The 21472-nt window shown below is 39.0% G+C and overlaps 1 protein-coding gene across 2 annotated transcripts; it reads right to left on the bottom strand.

Moving 5' to 3' along the window:
• Window positions 1-6796: 6796 nt before the first annotated feature.
• Window positions 6797-17979, bottom strand: RB195_008056 (uncharacterized protein; the record flags this gene model as incomplete). Of its 2 annotated transcripts, XM_064182039.1 has the most annotated exons (21): window positions 6797-6909; window positions 6969-7077; window positions 7142-7205; window positions 7270-7379; window positions 7440-7571; window positions 7649-7720; window positions 7781-7922; window positions 7987-8048; window positions 8111-8212; window positions 8382-8501; window positions 8635-8826; window positions 8937-9044; window positions 9096-9204; window positions 9277-9428; window positions 9500-9628; window positions 9720-9845; window positions 9930-10061; window positions 10128-10239; window positions 10329-10408; window positions 11013-11121; window positions 17924-17979. In XM_064182039.1, 21 exons carry the CDS (start codon window positions 17977-17979, stop codon window positions 6797-6799), a joined length of 2331 nt encoding a protein of 776 aa, XP_064038781.1. The 2 variants fall into 2 exon arrangements, with proteins under 2 accessions (XP_064038781.1, XP_013298721.2); XM_013443267.2 differs by lacking the exon at window positions 17924-17979 and having other exon boundaries at window positions 11013-11042.
• Between the last annotated feature and the right edge of the window lie 3493 nt (window positions 17980-21472).

Below are 21472 nucleotides of genomic sequence, written 5' to 3'. Positions count from 1 at the left end.
TGCATTAAGTTATTTATTAAGGCCTAAAAAACCATCAACTACCGCATCAAAATTAGCAAAATTTTGCTTCGTTCACTTTGATAATCGACAAGTTGCAGATATTATGCCAAGAACACCTTTAAAAGATCATCAGTTTGCTTAAATTGTTTCCAGAAGCTTAAAAGTCTGCTTCTAATCTTAACTAAACCTAAATTCTCCTACGATGAACTGCACATTAACTGTTACTTTTACCCTACGGGAAATATTTCGATCTGCAGTGGCGAAAATGTGGTGACACTAAACGGAGGCAGTTCGGAAGCGATATGGAATTAAAGTTCCGCGTTAGAGAACCTAATAATAACAAAATTTTCAGAGGAAAGTGCAAAATGAGAAAAATGTCAAACGCAGTTTTCATATCTGGAAACCTCGACATACTTCCTGTAAATGTAGTGGATTATTATTCGACCCGAAATGTCATACATATGTATGTCAAAGGTTCCGGCCAAAGGACAAATGTGTCAAAAACAGTTTTTTTAACGTTTGTTTTCAGTCGAAATATTTCATTATTTATTTCGTAATTTGGCTCATTGTTTTCAATTAATTTAATTTTAACATATTTTAATTTTTTTCTTGTGTTCATTGTCAATAAAAACATAGCTGTTTCACTGCTAATTTAATTAATTGAATTTAAATCGAAATTAAGATAAAGTAGTCTCTTTATCCAAATCTAAATTAATTTTAATTTAATTCCGAATTAATGTGGTAAGGTTCACATGCAATGCACAATGATACTGAAGGTTAGCAAAAGAAGGCCATTAATTTTTATCCAGCTATTAAATTTAGCATACGATATGTAGCAGAGAGCGAACAAAATCACGTGAACGCAGTCCTGGAACAATATTAGAAAAACCAATCCGGCCAGCAGAGTCAGCCATAAAGTAACTGGACTTGAACGAATAGATACTAAAAGGTGCAGCCTCATTCTCAGAGAGTGTACTATCGGAAAATAACTCGAACATCTTTAAAGGGCAGCCTCTCCATGCAAATGTGAACGAAATTTCATCAACATACGCACTTTCGCCGACAAATTTTCGTGAAACAACGGCTTTACAGCCGGTGCACCTTGTAGAAGAACCAAAAAAAAAAACGGCAAAGTTATTCGGACATTGCGTTGATTAAGGCGATTTTTTTTCAACGACACTTTTTTTTATCACGGACAACTGAATTTTGGAAGAAACACGTTGAAAACTGCTAGAAAGAGGGTAGGAGAGTTAGAGAAGTAGAGAAAAGTATACTACATATAGACTGAAAAAAAGTTTTGTTCGATATTAATTTCCAAAAAAAGCTAAGGAACTCACTATTATTTATGACACGACTGAGTATCATAACGTGAAAACAATATTAAAGTAGAATTAAGAATTTCTATAACTAAAGAAATCTATAGTAATGAATTTATATGAATTTGTAGCACTCAGAATTTCTGTATCCGTATCATCGGAAGTTTTTGTCTATTTCTATTAATGTCTTTCTCTGAGTTTTTACTGTCCTCAACGCATCAGAAAAATAAAAAGGACAAATTGAAAGGATTTGAATCTTTCAGAGTGGCTAATTGGAAAGGCCATCTATCTCGAAAATCTAAAAAAAGCATTCCATTCTTCGAATTTAAAAAAAATTAGTCGAAATATTTGTAACAGCTTGAATTGGGTGAATTGTGAGAAATTAGAACGAGTGAGACTGAAAAAAATTCAGGAAAAAGTTCTCAAAAATTACCTCTAAGCTTTGCCTACTGTTCAAACTTCTACTTTCTTTTTTTCACTCTTTACTTCCGCTTACTTTTTTAAGAGAAAGGTGTTTCGATACTGATTTAGGCAAATTCAAAGAAATTATTTGAATTGCACCATTAAGAACCCAACTTTCTTGATAAAATTTAAAATCAGATTATCTGCAGATGTGAGAAAAGGTTCGAAAAAGGAGTTTGCTGGTAGGATTCTACCGGAAGGAATTTCAGAAGTTTTTCCCTAAGTTGCACGCCTAGACACATAATCAGATTGAAACTTGAGAAAGCTTCACAGAAATGCAAGGTCTGAGGAGAGCTTTAAGCTCCATGGATCTTAGAAAATGGATTCAAGTGCATAAAAGAGCTCTTCAACGAGATAAAAAAAAACATTTTTCCCTCGTGAGATATTTTCGAACGAACATGAAGCAAAGTGATTTTGGGTGTGTAACCTCCGAGCGACGCATGTGATCATAAAATTTTGTTTTTATGCGAAAAGCAAAGTGTTCAAATATGCCATGAACGATATCGGTGAACGCATGAGTGCGTTCCTGAATTTTTGAGCAACTATTATCCAAACAAAACTCCCTTCCTTGTTCTTTTTCTAGTTTAAAATTTCAAAATGTATATGTTTGTGATCTTGGACCAGTGCTCCCTGAAACATTTGCCAATGGAAACAAAGCCGAAGGCGACAATCCTGGCTTTAATTGAAATGTGAAAAAAAGATGTGGAAAATGCTGACTTTAGGTGTGAAATTAGTGGCTAACCATAGCCGAAATGACCCCAAACTTCGACTATGCCACGAAATTCCTAGTTTCCTAAATTTCTGAAAGGAATTTGATTTTTAGCATCGACAAGCTTTACATCGAGCGAAATGTACAAAAACTAAACTCTGGTCTTGCTGGGTCCAAACGATAAACAAAGTAGATCAACGTTGAGGTGATACTGCTAAAATTCATCGAGATTTTTTATCTCTTTCGGAGACGGATGAAATCCACCGAACCCAGCCATGGACTAGAAAGAAAAGATCGCATATCTTGAAGGATGCCTTCTAACATTGCTGCCTTAGGTGGATCTATCCCCGATATCCTAAAATCCTACGAAAAAAAAGAAGCGGAAGTCTAATTTCCTATTCCGACTATAAATGATCGAAAATGAAGAATAGTCAGCCATGGATAATGCAAAAATGGAACGATGTGAACGTTTCTCATGCAAAAAAAGATCTTCTTTATGAGAATAATTTAACGGATCGATCCCTCACTTGATTTCCAATTGAAGAAATTTGAGACGCCTTAAGAACACCGTTGCATCTTGCAACTTTAAAATTTTGGACTTTTTTGAACGAATTCTAAAAACAGAGCTTCATGAAAGGATTAAGAGTTCGCATGGCGGTGGTGACAGTATTCAAGGCATACTAAGTGTGCGAAAGTTGATACATAAGAGTGCCCTATCATCATATTAATATCCGTATTTGTTTACTATTTTTTTACTAATGAGTTAGCTTTCATTTTTCTATCCGTTCTTTTTTACCTTACTTATTACATTTATATTTATTTTCATTTTCATTTTTATTTGTTTACGAGATCTGCGAAAGTAAGTACATAGGAATTCCCTATCATCAGATTAATATCTGCATTTGTTTATTATATTTAATTGATTAATACAATTTCATTTACCTCATTTTTATCTTTATCCAATTCTTTTTTTATCGCGTTCGCAATGAAATTGTATGAGAAGAGAGAAGATACAAGAAGGAAAACGGAACTGCTTCATGTCAGAGACGAATTCCCTTGAGGAGTAGAAGAAGCAGGCCTGAGTGAGATCAGTGTTCAAATGAAAGATTGTTTCCTGAGTGAGCGTGATAGAGGGGAACAGCAGCGGGATATTTGCAGCTCCACTGCAGAGTTTGATACGGTAATGGCAGGAAAATATGAAGGAGCGGTATGCGAAAACAATGAAGCAATGACGAGGCGAAAGAACATTTATTAGTTGCAGTCCTCACAGGAAATGGTTGCACGTACATATGGATGTAATCATCTAATGTGGTCTCAAGTGATTTCTTAGAGACTCGCGAATCTTCCGGAAGATCACTTAAATTTGATTTCGTATGCATTCGTTTCCCTTTAATCTAGCATCGGAAAAAAAGTCATATATTAAACTACAGCAAAAATTCTACCTTAGGTTCTCGCCTCGGTTCTCAGCCACATTTCGCCTCCGCCCTCTACGCCTCGCTCATGTGTTCGCTCGCCGAGTGCTTAGTGAAGGGACGGGAGGAGAAACTCATCAGAAGGCGGGATTATCCCTTCTGTTCAGGTAGCAATGGTAGATTCTGTTTAGTCTGTGAAATCTGCTAGGAGAGACGTGTAGATATTCCGTTGTTAGTCGAGATTGTAGAAAAGTTGTGTAGAATCACTTTTTTCAATCAGTCATTTTAGGTTATGTTTCTTTGAATTGCTATTTTTATTTGTTATTTTGTAGATCGGTAGTAGAGCTAACCAATGACGTGAGGTTCCCGCATAGAAAGGGCAGGACTTGCTCTTATGGGAGGTACACGTATCATAACTATATTTTTTTTAACTGACTGGCGCAACGATGAGCGACGGTTCCATGGTGATTTTGCCGAAGCTGAATGCTCACCGTCCATTCTTTTTGGCGTAAAAGGAAGTTTGGAAGGAAGTTATAGTCTGAATAAACATGGTATTCCCAGGTAGATAAGGTGTTTCGCTGAATATGAAACAACGATGTATGAAAAGAGATGAAAGAGCTTATATGCGAGCTGTATAATTGAGTCGAAACGACATGAAGCTCGGCACATACGCGTAAACGGGAGCATTTGAAACTGCGCGAAGAAGTTAGTGGCTAGGATCGAGGTGAACGGTTCAAACGTTTACGAATCCTCACTATTCTTCTGGTCCTTCAGACCCGACTATAGTCGAAGGTCAAACAGGGTGTGGCCAGATATGCTCAAATAAGGGCGGTGATTCTCTGGATTTTCCATATCACGTGTGACGAGCTATAGAAAATCCAGAGATGTGGTGATTCCTTGGGCCAAAGAAGCCGGGAAGAACACTGACTAGACGTTCCTGCAAAATTGGGCGTCAGCCCATGTCGCAAAGAGGACAATGGAGTGGTGTGAGACCAATCCTAAGGATTTCTGGACGAAGGGGCTTGCAGGTAAAACTCGCTCGATTTCAATCTTTTGGATTTTGCTGTCTGGTCGATTCTTGAGCAAAACGCCTGCTCTTGTAAGCACAAGTAACTGGACTCGCCGAAAAGAGCCCTTGATGAGGCATGAGGCACGGGAACTGATCGCGCGCATCCTCAAAAATCTCGAGAAGAGATTGGATGCTTGTATTGAAGCTAAAGGCGGTTTTTCCGTATGTGATATGTGAGAACTTACGTAGAAGTTTCTACCCATTGAATAGAAAAAATATTTCTGATTTGGATCAATTGGTGCAAAGTTGTGGATAGTTTTTTTGCGGGACACCTCATGTGGACTACCCTGTATATTTTACTTCACCACGGCAAAGATGAGGATAGCATTAGCGTTAGGCATTACGATCCAGCCCTTGCTACAAGTAACTCGAAGTAAAAAACAAGGAGCTCACAACTGATACGAGCGCGAGAAGTGAAACTGAGATTATGCTGCGTCTTGCTATTGTTCCATCGCCATTATTCATCTCAGAAGTCGTATCTCAGTTAACGACATGCTGGTACAGTATTTTAAAGGAGTTATATCTCGAGATGTTGGTTGCAAGAATGGTCAACACTGTAAATATCTTTCATCTGTGTATTGTAATTTCGTGTTTTCATTTGGATATAAGTCATTTGGACCAATGGTATAACTCCAGATGGCATCAGCGGCAAGAGGGGGACGAACCTGACTCAACCAACCTCACCATTCTAGTAACCCTTAAATGGCTGATCACTATTCGTTTAACACCGAAGAAGTCAGTACTCATCAACATTACAGTACATGTCTGATTCAGATGACAAATTGGCAAGCGAGTAATGAAGCCAAAGAGGTTCAGACTCTAAGGATAGCATCAACGGATCGATATTCAGCTGAACCTGGACAAGACGATTTTCATAAACGACTGATGGCTTTCTGATGCCCATTCATGCTCAACGGAACGAATATTTCCGAATGATCCAACTACTTACATTTAGGTCGGGAAATCAACATGACGAACAACCTGACTTCCAAGCTGGGCAAGAGGAAACGAGCGGTTTGGGGAGCTTATAAGAACTTCGAGAATGGAGTGAAGATGACCAGGAACATCTAGCTCTGTGCTCACCTAATCAACACCAACGCTTCTTGTTGCTTTTACCTATGCTTTGGAAACCTAGGAAAGGAAAAAAGGAAAAAAAAACGAAAAGGAACAATTCCACAACATACAACGTAATATAACTCTTCATCTCTTGAGATAAATCATAAACAACTTTACAGTTTCTAAAAAAAGTACGACAAGCATCATCATGTACATCAGGAAGGTACCGACATTACAAACGATCGATAATCACCACGTCAAAAAAACAATACCATGATACAATCGACACAATACTAAATGCAATAATACACGTGAGGTGTCAATTAAAAAACTATGCGCGTAGAAAGTACCAGTACGTACCATATGCAGTGAAATGAGCATAGCCTTAGAGGCGGGAAGTAGATCAAATGGTAGATCGAATGAGTATCGTTAGAACGAGCAAAGAGGGAGAAGACAAATTACGCAGACACTTGTCTTACTGATCACAACAATAATCCTAATATAACAATAATACTAACTAACAATGAAGAAATGAGAGGGATTAAATCCGAAACTTGTGACAACACTATTAACGAAGGAGTGGTGCTAGGATCAACAGGGATTATGAAGAGCTAAAAGTGAATGTAATATTAGCTCTGCAAACATTAAGCTCTATGTTTGCAGCTATGCTGCACGATCTACAGGAAAGACAAGCCAAGCGCTCTTTTGCAAAGCAATGGCCTCAACTGGGATTAAATGCACGAATCGGCTAAGATGGGCATCATGGCCTTGACTACATTTCCATAGAGAAACCTTCCGAACCCATTGAGGCGAAGACACCAGCCAATGGTTCAAAATCCGAATTGACTGCACTCAATTTCGATACTAGCGATTGCGCTGCGCGAGCTAGAAAAATAACACATGGAGAACAAGAAGATAAAATAATTTTACTTCCAGAAACACACCAATATCTGGATTCGAACTGTTCGCATTCGCATCAAGAAGTGGTCGGTCACTGGCCCACTGTTGGGCGAGGTTCTCGTCATCAGCCACCCGGTCGCACATCTCAAGTATCTGAACACAATCAGTTGATCCTAGACTCACATAAAAAGGCACACCACATAACTAAGTAACATACCTGCACCACCAAGTTGTCTTCAGTAAACGTCCGTAAGAGTTCCATCATGGATACTGTACTATTTCTAAAATTAAAACATAAGATGAGATTTATAAATGAATTAGACTTACTCCAAACAAAATTCTCACCTCACAAATAAAGCGACAGTTTTCTTAGCGCTTTCGTCGCACATCATAATTAAATTTAGAATTCGAAAGCAGGTGACGAGGGTATTGACTGTATCCTTTCGATTGGCATCCTAATAAATGACACATATGAGAAACTTGAAACCTTACAGGATGATGGAGATTTGGCCTACCGTGGCATCTGCTCTAACAGTTGAGATGACGTTAAAAATGACGGCAATGATGTTATCACCCTTATCTTCAAGGACGGTTTGCATTACCGTAGTGCCCCAACCAGCACAGCAGCTCAGCAGAAGAGTGATCAACTTAAGAAAAAACAAATATCAAATTGTCATTTAAGTCGATAAATCACTGGAAATCGGAGTGCAAAAGGAACACATACTCGCAAAACCCGATTTCTTATAACAGGGCTTCCATGAGAAAGGAGGTTCAGCAGGCAAATTTGGAGTGATTTCTAAAGGAAGACCGTACAATGAAAAAAATACTGGAAAAAATAGAACATCTCAAATATTACCTGCGATAAGCATGTATCTCTAGCCCTTGTTGCATCTGGTTTTAATGGCTCCATAATCAATGAGTTAAGAGACAGCAAAATATTGTCAACTAGTTCTTCTACCATAGCCTTTGTTTCCTTGGTTTGACCCCATTGCTCCAGACTGAGAAATTTGTGACTTTTGGCCGACACAGGAAAAGTTCGACACAAGCGAAAAAAAAACTTACTTGGAGTATTGATAGCACAATCTTGTGAATATTTCGAAAGCGTTACATTCTATAAGCAGCCTCTGCAAAACAACGGCAGTTGTACATTGGGTTAAAATACAAAAGATTTGAAACCAAGATGTACCTTGTTGACAGGTCTATTAGCCATAACGTTCACCAAGAAACCAGAACTGTACCTTCGAACGAAGAGATCTCGATCGTTTGATCGACACAGGATATCTAGCACCTGAACAGGAGATTAGAGTGAATAAGATACAGAAAAACTAAGTAGTGCTCTCATAAATTAAACTATTAGTCACAAAAAAGGGGAGAGTTCGACCAAAAAGATTCAGGAATTCGAGGAGATAAAAAGAAAATGAGGCCTTATTACTAAATTAACTGCGCAACTAACTAACCTGTCGAATAGAAACCCTCAAGTCCTGATCATCCACAGTTCTTACATCACTAGCCAACGCAACAAGATGAATTCCTTCACGTAGGACATCTGTTGATTGGAATAGACGTTCACATACTTTCTAAACAACATAAAATGAAATAATCCATACGTAGTCGTATGTATCTACATGAAATAGTATATAACAATCCGTACAATAATACATTCAAATATCTGAACAATATAAAAAGTAGTTTGGTGAGAGTGCAACAAACTTGTAATCCGCCACATCGAACAAACATCTCTGCTGCGGTCTGACTAGCCATTACAACATTAAGCAGGGCGAATATTCGATATAAAAGACGTCCTTGATCCCTAGCGTTATCTGCTAGAGCTAATAAGCCACCCTGTGTAGATCCAACAAGTAGTTCAATGAATCGACCGCCATATGACTGCACAATGTGTTGCTGTAATGAATTTAAACTAACAGTACTGTCAAAAAGTGGAAAAGAAGAGAAACAAATATGCACAAAATTTGAAATTAAGTCATAAGGATGAAATTTCGAAAAAAGGATACCTTAGCACTGTTGTCCTTTCGGGCTAAAAGTTGAAGTGAGTGAAGCACAAACAACGTCCTTTTACGATCCGGCTTTTCTTTCAAAATATGAAGTAAAGCATCGAGCACCTGAAATTCTCACGATCACAAGCCAACAGCAGATCCTTAAGGGATACTTACCGCTCCAGGCTGTATCTGTTTGGCATATGTAATACATTTAGCTCCTTCCGGACCACTATAGTCGAAGAGTGTATGAAGAGTAAGTGCAGCTGCCCAGTTCAAATTCACCCTATTGTGTGTATAATAAATTCCCCGTCTTTTACTTTAAAAAAAAACATGCAAAAGCCAACAATTTGCTTACTTGGCAAAGTGAGCAATAATATAGATGAATTCTGCAGTGTTCTTATCGGATGCTACATGCATAACAACTCTTAATGTTGTTGGATTTCTGCTGAGATAAAATATTGCGTTAAGCAACAAATTGCTCGTTTGCAGTGAGTTCTGGCGACGAAACTGAAAAGAGAACATTCACGATAAGGAAATTCGAAAAAAAAAGAATAGTAAATTCTAACATGAACACTCACATTAGGATCAGCTGTGTTCTTAAGTAACTGAGCAATTAAAAGTAGCAGCTTATGTACACTAGTCATGTCCACAAATTGAAACATATTCCGCTGCGCATAATGACATATACATTGAATTATTTTAAACTGCTAGAAAAAAACATTTGAGAAAAAATGTAGTACGAAGACGGATACAACGAAATACTATATAAAATATACCATAAAACGTGGTGCAACTTACATCATTACTGTAGAAGTTGTTAATGGAATATGCAACATTTCGTCGAACTTCTTGAATCGTAGCTGGATCAACGTTTTCCGTGCAAGGCGGCGTAGAAGCCGAGGAGGAGAATTGTGACTGCGGCCGCTGAAAATTACGAGGAGTAGCTTCCCAGAGAAAACGGATCTTCATGAAATTACAAACTATTGACTGAAAATTATGAATACTCACTAATTCAGTCAGGTGACTATCTTGGGGACAAGGGGCTGTGCTTGCATTTAGCGTTGTTTGAACGCTCATCACAGAAACAAGGTCATCCTGCATACTCACATGAGACATTACAGAAGGTGCTGCGGAAGGAATCTGAACAGAAATTTTGAGAAAAAAATGACCGCTACACAATACTGAACGAAAGATGAATGAACTCACAGGTGAATTTGCGTATCCTGACGTATACGGTCCATGCATCCAATGGCTGGTATGGTCCGTTTGAGGTACACGAGATGGAGAACGAGGATAACTTGGTGGATACATATGTTGCCTAAATTTCAAAAATCATGAGTACTACAACCCGGATAATACAGAATTGTATGAAATAATTAGAATTGGAATAGCACAATCAAAATTTACATATTCGGTCTGCAGGACGGTGGATATTGCTGCATCATTTCTGGTTTTGGATATTGTGGGAAACGAGAAGTTGAAGCAACCTGGAAAAGAATACTTGACTGATAACTAATAATCCAAGAGATCCAATAAAAGATTAGCACCAATAAATCAAAGGTAACAATTGCATTAAAAATCAGATCAGAATCAACGATAATGAAGAAAAGTCCGAACTCGTATCATGTTGCACAAAAGTATACGGTTGTCAAAATAAACAACAGCCCTTGTTGACCAAATGGAATATCATGAGTTTATATGAGCTATACAGAAATAATTCAAAAAATGACATCTCAATTGAAAAAGCAATCTGTTATATGAAACAAGACGAAGAAATTATTCAATAAAAGTGTTCCAAAGTGTTCCAAATAATCAAAAAAAAAACACGCACACTAAAGAATTCAAAGCAAAATAAGGTACAAAGAAGAGACAAAAAGATCTGTCAATGTATTGAATCCTGTAATTCCGAATCAACGGAAGTAAAAACAGTTGAAATCTACATTGGGAAGTCAGAAGTTGAAGTCCTCTTTGAAGAACTGATCTCAGACCCTTCGACAACTCTCACATCTTATCAACTCGAGCTCGTTTTTTGTTGTTCAAATTAGGAAGAACAGGGCGATAAGACATCATAACAAACAACTGGGAAATTACCTGTTGATCATACGCTCTTTGCGCATCCATAGAAAACAGGAGAAGATTAGTGCTTAATGCACCGTTCCGAAATGATCGAAACGGCCAATGATCGTTCAAAGTTTGAGTCCTGAAGTGATGATGAAGTTCTCGTAAAAACAAACGTGTCTCCCGAGAACTGTTGCGCCTTTCTGAAAGCGATACAAGGAAAAAAGTACGGACTATGCAAAAAAGTAGTAGTCGTATATACGAGAGTAGCTAGCAATTATAAGGAGAGGTCGTGCAAAATCTACCATATGTTAGCAATCAACGATTGAGGTGTGACTGTGTGGAACTCGGCATGTGTTTACATATAGTTAATTAGGTTCCTGGTGATATTACAATGCCAATCGATAATAGAAATAGGTTTTTTGTTCAAAAAAACCATCGAACAACAAAAAAACAAGGAAATTTGGTTGCAAGGTTCAAACTCTATTATGTAATCAAAAAAGGAGGAAAACAAAAGTAAGAGGAGATAGTGGAAGGAAAACGGATGAAGGGAAAGGTAAGGCTGGCATAGAAACCTATCCAGAAAATCGCGACATCGACGAAAATGTAAACAGAAAGAGGTTGAAACGAGTGGAATACTTCCGGCTAAATTACGGTCGGCGGAGAGATTCAAATTCTAGCGTCCCCCTCCAAACGACCCTGATGCGATGTCTCGCGCCCTCCGTCGCCACCGCAGTGCTTGCGCGGCGTCGGCGTGCTGCGTCTCCGCGACAGTGCGCGTGTACCGTGTGTCTGCGTACTCTCGTCCTCTCCTCGGGCCGCCGGGTTGTGCCCTTCTGGCTAACACTTGATATAGAGAACCGTACAGAAAAACGCGTCGAGTACCTCTGCGACCTCAGCCACATTGTGGCCCTCACATTGTGGGTCACTAAGTGTCGCCTGACGTAGTCACAGCTCGCTCACATTGTCCACACGCACAGACAGCTGATCCTCGATGAGATAGTGGACTGTTCGAGGTCCCAGCGCGACCGCAAAATTAGTGCGTCGAATCGGAGGTCCTTCTCGTGCACTTACTGTACTTGGTGCTGGAATTCAAATCTTCCACCACGAAACGAACGAGTTTTTCGTCGTAGTCGTCGCCATAAAAACGAGCGCGCGCGCCTGTCCGTCCGACAACGCGCATTGTGGCCTTCCACGGAAAATGGTGGCTGGCGGTTGTGTGCTTTTCATAGTTATCGATCCGTATCAGGACTTCTACTGACTGGTTGTGGACACACGGTTCATTACAAGTTACTATTGGTGCTTTCAAATTCTCAGGAAGTCCGAAATTCTTAGGAATTCGTGGTTGTGGGTGGCCAGGCTTCTACCGCAGCAGAACTGTACTCGCTACAGTTGCTACTTATTACCTGTATCTTTATCAGTATGATGAAGATGTTCACGTGATTTTCACGTTACCACATCATTCTGTGTTAATTGCTGGAAGAAAAACTAGAAGAACATCATCTAATACAAAATTCCTAGGAAAATTATCAAAAAATCTAAGAAAAATTCTTAAATTGCAGCGAGATCTTCTAAGGAGTACTGGCTCAAAACCAAGTTTGAATATTCTCCTAATATAGTACTAAGTGACACGTTTAGCAAGAAGTCCACAGTCGAAGGAGATGTTTATGAAATCGGCAATATCAATATTTCTGAAGGAAAAAACTGCGAGACAGAAATCTCAGCACCAGAAGTCTGATGTTCGACATTGGCTGGACCTTCAGACTGGAGCCCATGTAATGTACCTAGGAGAAGAAAATGGTTCATCTCCCTAACGGAACGATACCTCCGACCACCTGCATTTCCATGCCACAAGGATTTTTTTCGTTGTTGTTGTTGCTGCTGTTATGGCACCAGATATGCACCAAATTACGTAACGTGTAAACAAATCCACTATAAGCTTTTCATTGCTCAAGATTCCCAAGGTCATTCGGAGCAGCAGTGGTAGTGTTCTGGAGATGTTTTGGTTTTGGAGAACTAACCACAACATTTCACTTAATCTTCTATTTTTCGGATATCTCGCGTTTTTCCTCTGCTCTCTGAACCACTATGAATTAGAAGAATTGATTTATGTGCTCACTTTGCCAGTCGATTTTGCACCTTTTCACAGTAAACACCTCCCGAAAGAACTTTCGCCCTTCGTTGAGCTTGTGGTCATAGAAGAGAGGAGACAATTACACTCTTTTTATTGCACATAATCTCGTAATTGGTTCCAATTTCTTCGGAAGATCCGCTCTCAAATAAATGTTGGACCTTAAATCATTACATGTGTATTTCTCGGATATTTTGCATATTCGTTCTGGACAATGGTTTTTTCGTCAAAAAAAAAAACTGCTCACCGAAATTTTTAATCGTTTTGATGCTGATGGAGACGGATAATGCGTTGAATATCCTCACTCGTCACACCACTATAATCAGGTCAAAACTATCCAAACTCTGAAGCCGGATTTACGAAGGAGCAGGAGCGAGTTCGATTTTTCCCCCGTGCTCATATGGTCGGGTAAATGAGAACCTTCCCCCCTAACCTCACACGATGGAAATTTCAAGATTCATATGATACCAATTTTGCGGCTGAAACTCGCCCACTTAGTGGTGAACTAGGAGCCTTCCTAGAAACTTTCATGAATCGGGCTCCCGGCGTAGTTGCCTAGGCGCCCATAAAAGAAAAAAAAATTTTTTTGAATAAGGAAAAAAGAAAAAAACCCCCAGATGCGTCTTAAGCTGCACAGTGGCGCGATCGAGGTATAGCAGGGTCAGAACGACATAAAGTACGTACGCAATTGCGTACGCGGCTTCTCTCGAGGCGCTTCAGTGGAGCGTAGTGGCCACGAGCGTGGTGAACCCCTTGCTGGCACCACTCATCGCTGCAGTTTGCTAAGGTCCCAACTCGGTTCCAACTGTTGCCTCCACCGCGACGTTTCAAGCGCGTACGCAATTGCACTGCAACCACACTCGTCACTCATGTCGTTTTGACCCGACTATAGGACCCACACTATCTCCACTCATTTCTGCAGTATCTGCTATGATCATGTCTCGATCACATTCGTGCCCGACTGCACCAAGCTTCGGATTCGGAAGTTTTGGCCAGACTATACAACTGAGTCGGAAATTTAAAATTTGTGGTGCATTTCCACAACAGAAGTAACGTGTGCCGTAGAGTGAAAGCGACATGAATCACGGTGCAGTTGCATAAGCGGTTGCGTGCAAAGCGGTGCGGTGGAGCACAGCGGTTACGATCGAGGGAAGGTCTTTATTATCAATTGACGCAGTTCGCAATGGTCCCCGATTCCAGCCGCTCTCTTTACCGCGGCGCTTCGAGCGCAGCTGCAGCGTGCTTCATGTCGTTATGATCCCACCATATTTGTTGAAATGGTTCGCTACCAACTGAAATGACTGCGGCTCAGGTACTTCGTGATCCCTCCACAGGCACCATAATTCCACTCACAAATAGAGGATAAAAGATGAAGTGTATGGCGTTAATCAATCCGCTTGGGATGCACCACTGCGTTCACATCCATTCAAAATCTTTTGAGGTTACGAACATGTAACTGGAATATACAGTGACTTGCGGGGACTACTCGATGTGTTAAGTCGGTGTTTTTATCTTCTCAGACAAGTTTGATTTAATTGACCAATTTATCTACACCGTAAAGATGAAAGGCTTGGTGAGCACTTGGGCGGGTTCGGACCTCCTATCGTGCAGACATCGAAACCACTTATCGATCAAAGGCATCACCCCACGAATCTGGAGCGGTGGGGGTTTCAGGTGGGTTATACCTATACTTGGTCGTAGATTATGGAGAGAAGGGTGATTCCGACCATTTTTTCCTAAGTGACGTAAAAAACGGCCCGGAAGATACTTTGCATGGCTGGCGCGCTCCAGTCGAACTCCTTGTAGAAAAAAGTACCCCAGAATGCCCGAAGCCGTATCTTCCGGGCCGTTTTTTACGGCAATTAGAAAGAAATGGACGGAATCGCTCTCCTCCCCATAATCTACTATGCCGTATACGAATACTCCACCTGAAATCCGTACCACCTCAGATTCGTGGAGTGATGCCTTTAACCCGCCCGCCCTAGCACAGCAAAATAAGGACATGTGATGTGCTTCAACGACAACCGTTGGACCAGAGCCGTAAGCGATTGGGCTCCACGCTATCGTTTAGGGCGATATTCAGCGCACCACAGAAAGACCGCCGACCCGATGGTCAGATTTTCTTCAAAGTCCTTGAAAGGAAGAGTAGATGCTTTTCGTGTCCCACGCGAAAGGAGAAACCATTGGGCAACTCTGGCACACGATCGGGGCAAATGGAAAGATTACTGGTGCCAGCTCGAAAAACAAAGGTAGTCAGGGTGATCATACTCATCACCTACACCTCTAACTTTATCTTTTCGTGAAGAGATCCCAACTTCGTTAACTTCCTCATATGTTGACTTCAAATTGCAGTCTAGACTGAATGAATAATTTTAATAAGTTCGCAGATGGGATCGTAATGCAATGAGTAACAAATCGTCACAGTGAAGCACACGATACTTCACTCCCAACACTGTTCAAAAATTCTCCGTCGTCCAAACAAGGAAATTGTATAAATCGCTCTCCTTTAAGCTGTATTTGATCGCTCATGGTCTCCTTAGTGGGTGTGTAACAAATTCGCGGCAGATATTCATATAATTTATTCTGTGATTGTCACAGCTCTAGAAGAAAAGTTGTTTTTCTTTTTCGCCGTTTCTGTACCATTGCGTTAATACGTTGACGGAGCCAGAAATTTATGCATGACATAGCTTTTTGAAGCAATCGAGAAACATTCATTTACTGCCATAATCATTTTCGTCCTACTAAATCATGCAAATGCGTGAATGTCAAGTACCAATCAACATAACTGCTTGAAAAACGTGTTTCAACGAACAGAAATGTAAACGCAACCAATTTCTTGCTTATAATTTTGTATGTGGGAAAAACCTGAACAAAACAAACATAAACTTTCCAGGTGCACCAGTTGTGCTTCCCTTGATGTACGACACACGCGTAGTGGTTATAACCAGCGCAGAATGTGTTCAGCTCCGGATGAGGGTGGCGCATTTGCCATAATGCAGTCTCTTTCTCTACTTCTTACGCACCACCTCTTTCTGTGCCCTGCTCCGATCAAAAGCGCACTGCATTTACTCGGTCGGTCGAACATCCGGAGAAAACTGTGTTTGAATTCTTTTGTTTTCAAAGTAGGATACTTTTCATCTGGATTATTCGGCAGATGTCAGAGCAGTAACGATGGAGAGATAATGGGCAATGCAAGTGGAGGAAATCTTTAGCATATTAGTGCCGTTTGCTTATTTATTTCCTTATTTATGCATATAATTAGCAAGCTCAATGGCGTCCCCAAAAAGAGATTGGTAAGGACAAGTAAAGTACAAGACAAATACAGTGGATTGATAGTGAGAAGACAGAAAAAATACAACGAGCACATGTATATACATTTAAATATGTACGAGAATACAGTAATTAGGAGAGTTTTCCTGACAATTTTCATCGACTCACATGCCAATTTATAGAGTGTGTGGTAGTGTGTAGTCGAGCACAAAATTCTTCTCGATCTCATTCTATGTCTAGTGAATTTTGAGAATTCTGACGCTTGAAACTAGAACAATAAGATTTTGTTTTTTTTTCACCGTCAGTGGTCTCATTCTCAGCTGTCCTGCTCCGAAAATCTTTGACCAAAAAAGACTCGGTTGGTGTCGTGGAGACACTTCATCCCGGCCATCGCTTGTTAATGTGTCCTGAGTGGGAGACGGGCGCTTTTCGGATGTCCCTTAGCAGTAGTTAGCCTCAAATTTGTCACTCGGAACGATTCATGCGAAGCGAGTCTATAACGACATTAGCTAGTCCTAATATTTATAGTGCCAATTGCAATGAATCTCTGAATAGATGAAGTTTCGCGAAATGTACGATTTATCCGCTGATACGGTTTTGAACGTGACTTTTGCTAGAGCTCACGGAAGCTTTTAGCAAGCCATAATCCAGGAAGTATCGAGAGGACCAGAACGAGCTGTGTGCGCTCCGATGTCATCTTGAAGAATAAGGATTAACAGAGATAGTCACAGCATCGCTCATTTTCTAGCTGAGACCTGCTACCGTTCTTTAGTCTCATTACTAGTAGTAGTGGGACAAAAATCCCTTGGCGAATCCTTAGCAGATTGACTAATGCCAGACATCTACACATTTACACTTTTTTAAAATTTCTCTCCTTTATTTTTCCTTTTTTAAATTTCTTTCCTTTCACTGGAACAAAAGAATAAAGTGTACGGCATTGATCAGTCATGTTGGGAATTCGCATTCACGTTCCACTTCAACTCAGAATCGTTTGAGGTTTATGAATGGTTGTGCAGAGTTACAACGAGTTGCTGGGGAGAGTAAAAGTCTAGTACCAATTTTTCGACCCCGGCGGATGAAAATCTTGGTTGTCACTTGGGCGGTTTCGAACCAACAATCGATCGTGCAGTCACAATCGAACCTCTTACCAACCTACCCTTAGTGTTAGTATTTCTATTATTTTGTTATATATTTTATCCGTTATCTTACATTTTATATTTTGTTATTTTAATTTTTTTACTTATTATTACTATTATTTGTTATATTATTGTATTACTATATTATTATGTTATTAAATTGTTTTATTATTATTCAATATATTTATCATATTATATTAATTTATTATCCTTTATAATTATTTATCTTAATTTTATTTTATTTTTTCTTTGGCTTCACTAAAACTTGGAAAAAGCCAGAACAGTTATAATGTCAAATGCTCTCTGCCTTTTCTTTCTCTTTCCTTCTTTCTCTCTCTCCCTCTCTCTCTCTCCCTCCCTCTTTCTCTCTTTGGGACGAGTTACTATTCTATAGAGGAGTAACCAACCTATCATAAATTGACCGTGATGCAAAGTTACACCGTAATATTAATCGATCACACATACACCTTAAAAGATTGAGGGATTGTGCCGTTGGCATTGCTTTTGGCTGTTACGACCTGTTACAAGTGACATCTGAGATCGATTACAATTATCTAAATTGGTCATAATCTTGAAGGGGCGAGGAACGTCCATTATGAGAAAAAAAGGAATCAGTTGAAAAGGAAAAATTCTTATTTATGCAGAAGGCGAACACGCTGAAATGTTTTGCGAAGAATAAAGGATTACAAAGATCTCGTGTTCAGCTCAACTTAAGAAGACAATTTCTTACTAAGCTGCTCAAGCCCATTTGAGAAATCAGGATTCTATGTTTATTATTATTTTATGTAATTATATATTATCTTATCTATTTTATGAGTATTTTGATGTAGGAATTAAAATTGGATTAAATAAATGAATTTAGTAATATAATTCAGCGATGAAACCTAATTACCATGCAATAACGTATTTTATAGCGACAAGATATCCCTATTGTTGTTTAAATAGCAAATATATGAAGCATATAATATATAGGAGCATAAAATATGGGAAAAAACTTTTCCTTTAAAACAAAGGATTTTCACTGTACCTTTTTTTCCACTATATCAATAGCAACCGTTAAGTCCTCTCTTCTCAAAACCGCATAATTGTGATCTTGATTCATGTTTTAAAATTGAAAAAAAAAAACCTTTAAAAGACAAAAAAATAAGATGACGCTAATCTTTCATCGGAAATGAGCGTTTTTGCAGATAATCGTATTCGTATTACCTTTGAAGTTTGGAGAGAACGATTTTTTTTTTGCATTTGGAAGTCCAAAGATCACTGTCTTTTTTTAAAATTAGTTAAACTGGCACAAATTGGCTCTATTAACCCTTTGTCGGTAACAATAGAATTTCCCGTCAATTTTTCCGCTTTCAAGAGCATCTGCGTTGTGTTTTCACGAATGTCTTTGAACTTTCTGACCCGGATCCCAATCTGTATGATTGCCTATTCTCACAAAAGACACTACCCATATGAGAACGTACTATCTACCGGGGGAGGGGGGTTTGGTTATCTAACTCTTATGAGCCGGACCATTACAAGAAGAACCACTCATCTTTAACACTTTTGTGGTCATTGCCGATATTTGAGATGAAAGAAATAAACAAAAACATGTTATAAAAAATATATGGAGAGTCCTGTATACCAAGGCATCATACTACGAAATTGACAATGCTGGGATCTGTACCCGAAAAATGACGGTTACAGGTGTAGGTAATGAGTGTGAGCACGTTCACGTTTAATTTCCCTTAATCGTCCCGAAGAACGGTGTTCCTGTGCGAATTTTCCTAAAAGACACCTTATGACGTCATCTTTGTACGCGCTCCGTTCCCCATAGTTGCCTATCCATTGGTTTAACTTCTGGAATAGATCGATTAGGAAACCTCATTGATTATCAGCCGCTCGTTCGCAGATGCAGCGTGTGTGCAAGGGTGGCGCATTGTAAGGTGTCTCGTACGGTAATTCGTGCAGAGAAGCCGTTTCCCACGCCCTCTTTCGGGACAATTAGGGGGAACTCAGCAGGAGCATTCCATACGCGGGTAATCTATACGTCTATCCTTATCTTTTCGTGAAGAGATGGGAAAATAGTCATTTCCGTGGTATCTTGTCTTTAACACTGAGGAGAAATGAGGGAGGGTGGATTAGTAAGAGTAAACGATGAAAGGTCTGGTGTTAACCAGCACATTTCGGATGTGCTAGAACTGACCGATTTCAAGCGCTTTGAGATTAGCTTCTAACAGCAAAAAACTCTATTATGTTCGATATTTTGACCCTCTTGGGCCGAGACATTTCGGCTTCTAGTATTTACTCGAATAGTTACTTTTTGCTACTGCCATTTGGTCGTCTATTCATTCTGGTCTTCGAGCAAATTTTATTGGAAAAAATGACCTGTTCAAAAAACTATTTTAATTTCCCTGTCCTTTTTTCTGAATCGCGTAAGACTAAGTGACTTTAGAAAATAATTATTCTATCCCTTTTTCGTCCGAAAACATTGTGTTTGTCAGATTTTCTGCAGTTGTTTTATTTTTTAAGCTTGTTACTTTTGAAAAAAAAACCTCCCTAGTAGGAAAAGGGGATAATTTTGCATCCTTCTTTTCGGGGTTTCAAATCTAAAATCATATGTTCCTAGCTTACTCGTACTTATCCATTCAAAATTCATACTTATTCTAGGTAAAAAACATTCTTTAGATCTGCGTCAAATTCTGTAAAAAAAGATATCTAGGAGAACCAGGAGACGAAAACTGATAACATAATATTTATCTTAAACGCAATTCAGAAGCGGAATATTAATTATTTCCTAACAAATCCAGTTTTTTGAGGAATTGGATTTCCTTAATCAAAACGCTCTGTAAAGGCCGTATAATGAGCCGTTTCTAGATCTTTCTTTTTTTTTCCTCGTGGCAAGTGTAGTAAGAAATGGTTCTGGTTCTGGGTTTTGGTTAAGTGATGAGAAAATGTTTGAAATAGGAATAAATCAAATCAAAATATTGGAAACTAGATGTGTTTCCAAAAAGAAAAGTCGAAATTTAGCTGAGGAACAAGTGGGAAATCAGAAAATCGGTAGCCGACAATTGGCATTAAAATATTTTCATTTTATTCTGTTCTATTTTTATTCTAAAAGCTATTAAATGTCTTTAAATAGTGACCAAAGCACATTATACCACAAAATAGAGAAGTATCAGCTGCATAGGTCGAATTACAGAAGAACATCCAGAAAAAAACACGAGAAAATTCACATTTTGTTCCTACAACATGACAAATGGACCCAAGTTCGACACCCGTTGAGTCAAATTTTTGCAAGAGTAAGAAACTTGAAACCTTGAACCTTGAAAGGATGAAAAATTTAATTATACGCAGTTTTAAGCAGTTTAAAAGTGGGTTAAATGGAATTTAACGACCAAAAAAGCTCAGGGTCTGTGCACATTATTAGGTCTGGGAGATCACGGATAACATCGTCATAAGAGGACTAAAAGAAAAATTTTAAGTTGTTTCTCAGAAAAGGTTTGCCTTAAAAACAGTCACATCGCGCTTTTGCTCACCTCCTAGCCTTTCTGAAATTTTGATGGGACAGAATTTAAAATTTTCCGACTTTTTTTGGATTTCTCCTATCTAAAATCTGAGAAAATCAGATGGTCCGGAAGGAAGAAATTTTGCACAGAGGGGTTTTCTTAGTCCCACTATCCGGATGTATGGGCGATTTTTCAAACTTCTGATTTTGATTCAATTGGTCAAATTCAGTAAATCCTACGTAGAATTAAATCACTTATCTTTCAGAAGTGGTTCCAAGTTTCTAACTCTTGCAGAAATTTGACTCAGCCGTACCTACGAGGTCTCATTGTTACATTACCAACATGTTATATATTTTCAAAACAAAATGTTGGGGTTTCCATACTGTCCTACGCTTGAAACTGAACAAAATCTTTTGTTTCTATGTAATCATTTAATATTATTTATTGTTTTATATTGTTGTTACTTAT

Source organism: Necator americanus, chromosome I (genome assembly GCF_031761385.1).
Source record: "Necator americanus strain Aroian chromosome I, whole genome shotgun sequence".
In the NCBI taxonomy this organism is placed as follows: Eukaryota; Metazoa; Nematoda; class Chromadorea; order Rhabditida; family Ancylostomatidae; genus Necator; species Necator americanus.
The sequence above is the reverse complement of the archived record's forward strand: the minus strand, read 5'-3'. Positions and strand labels throughout refer to the sequence as shown.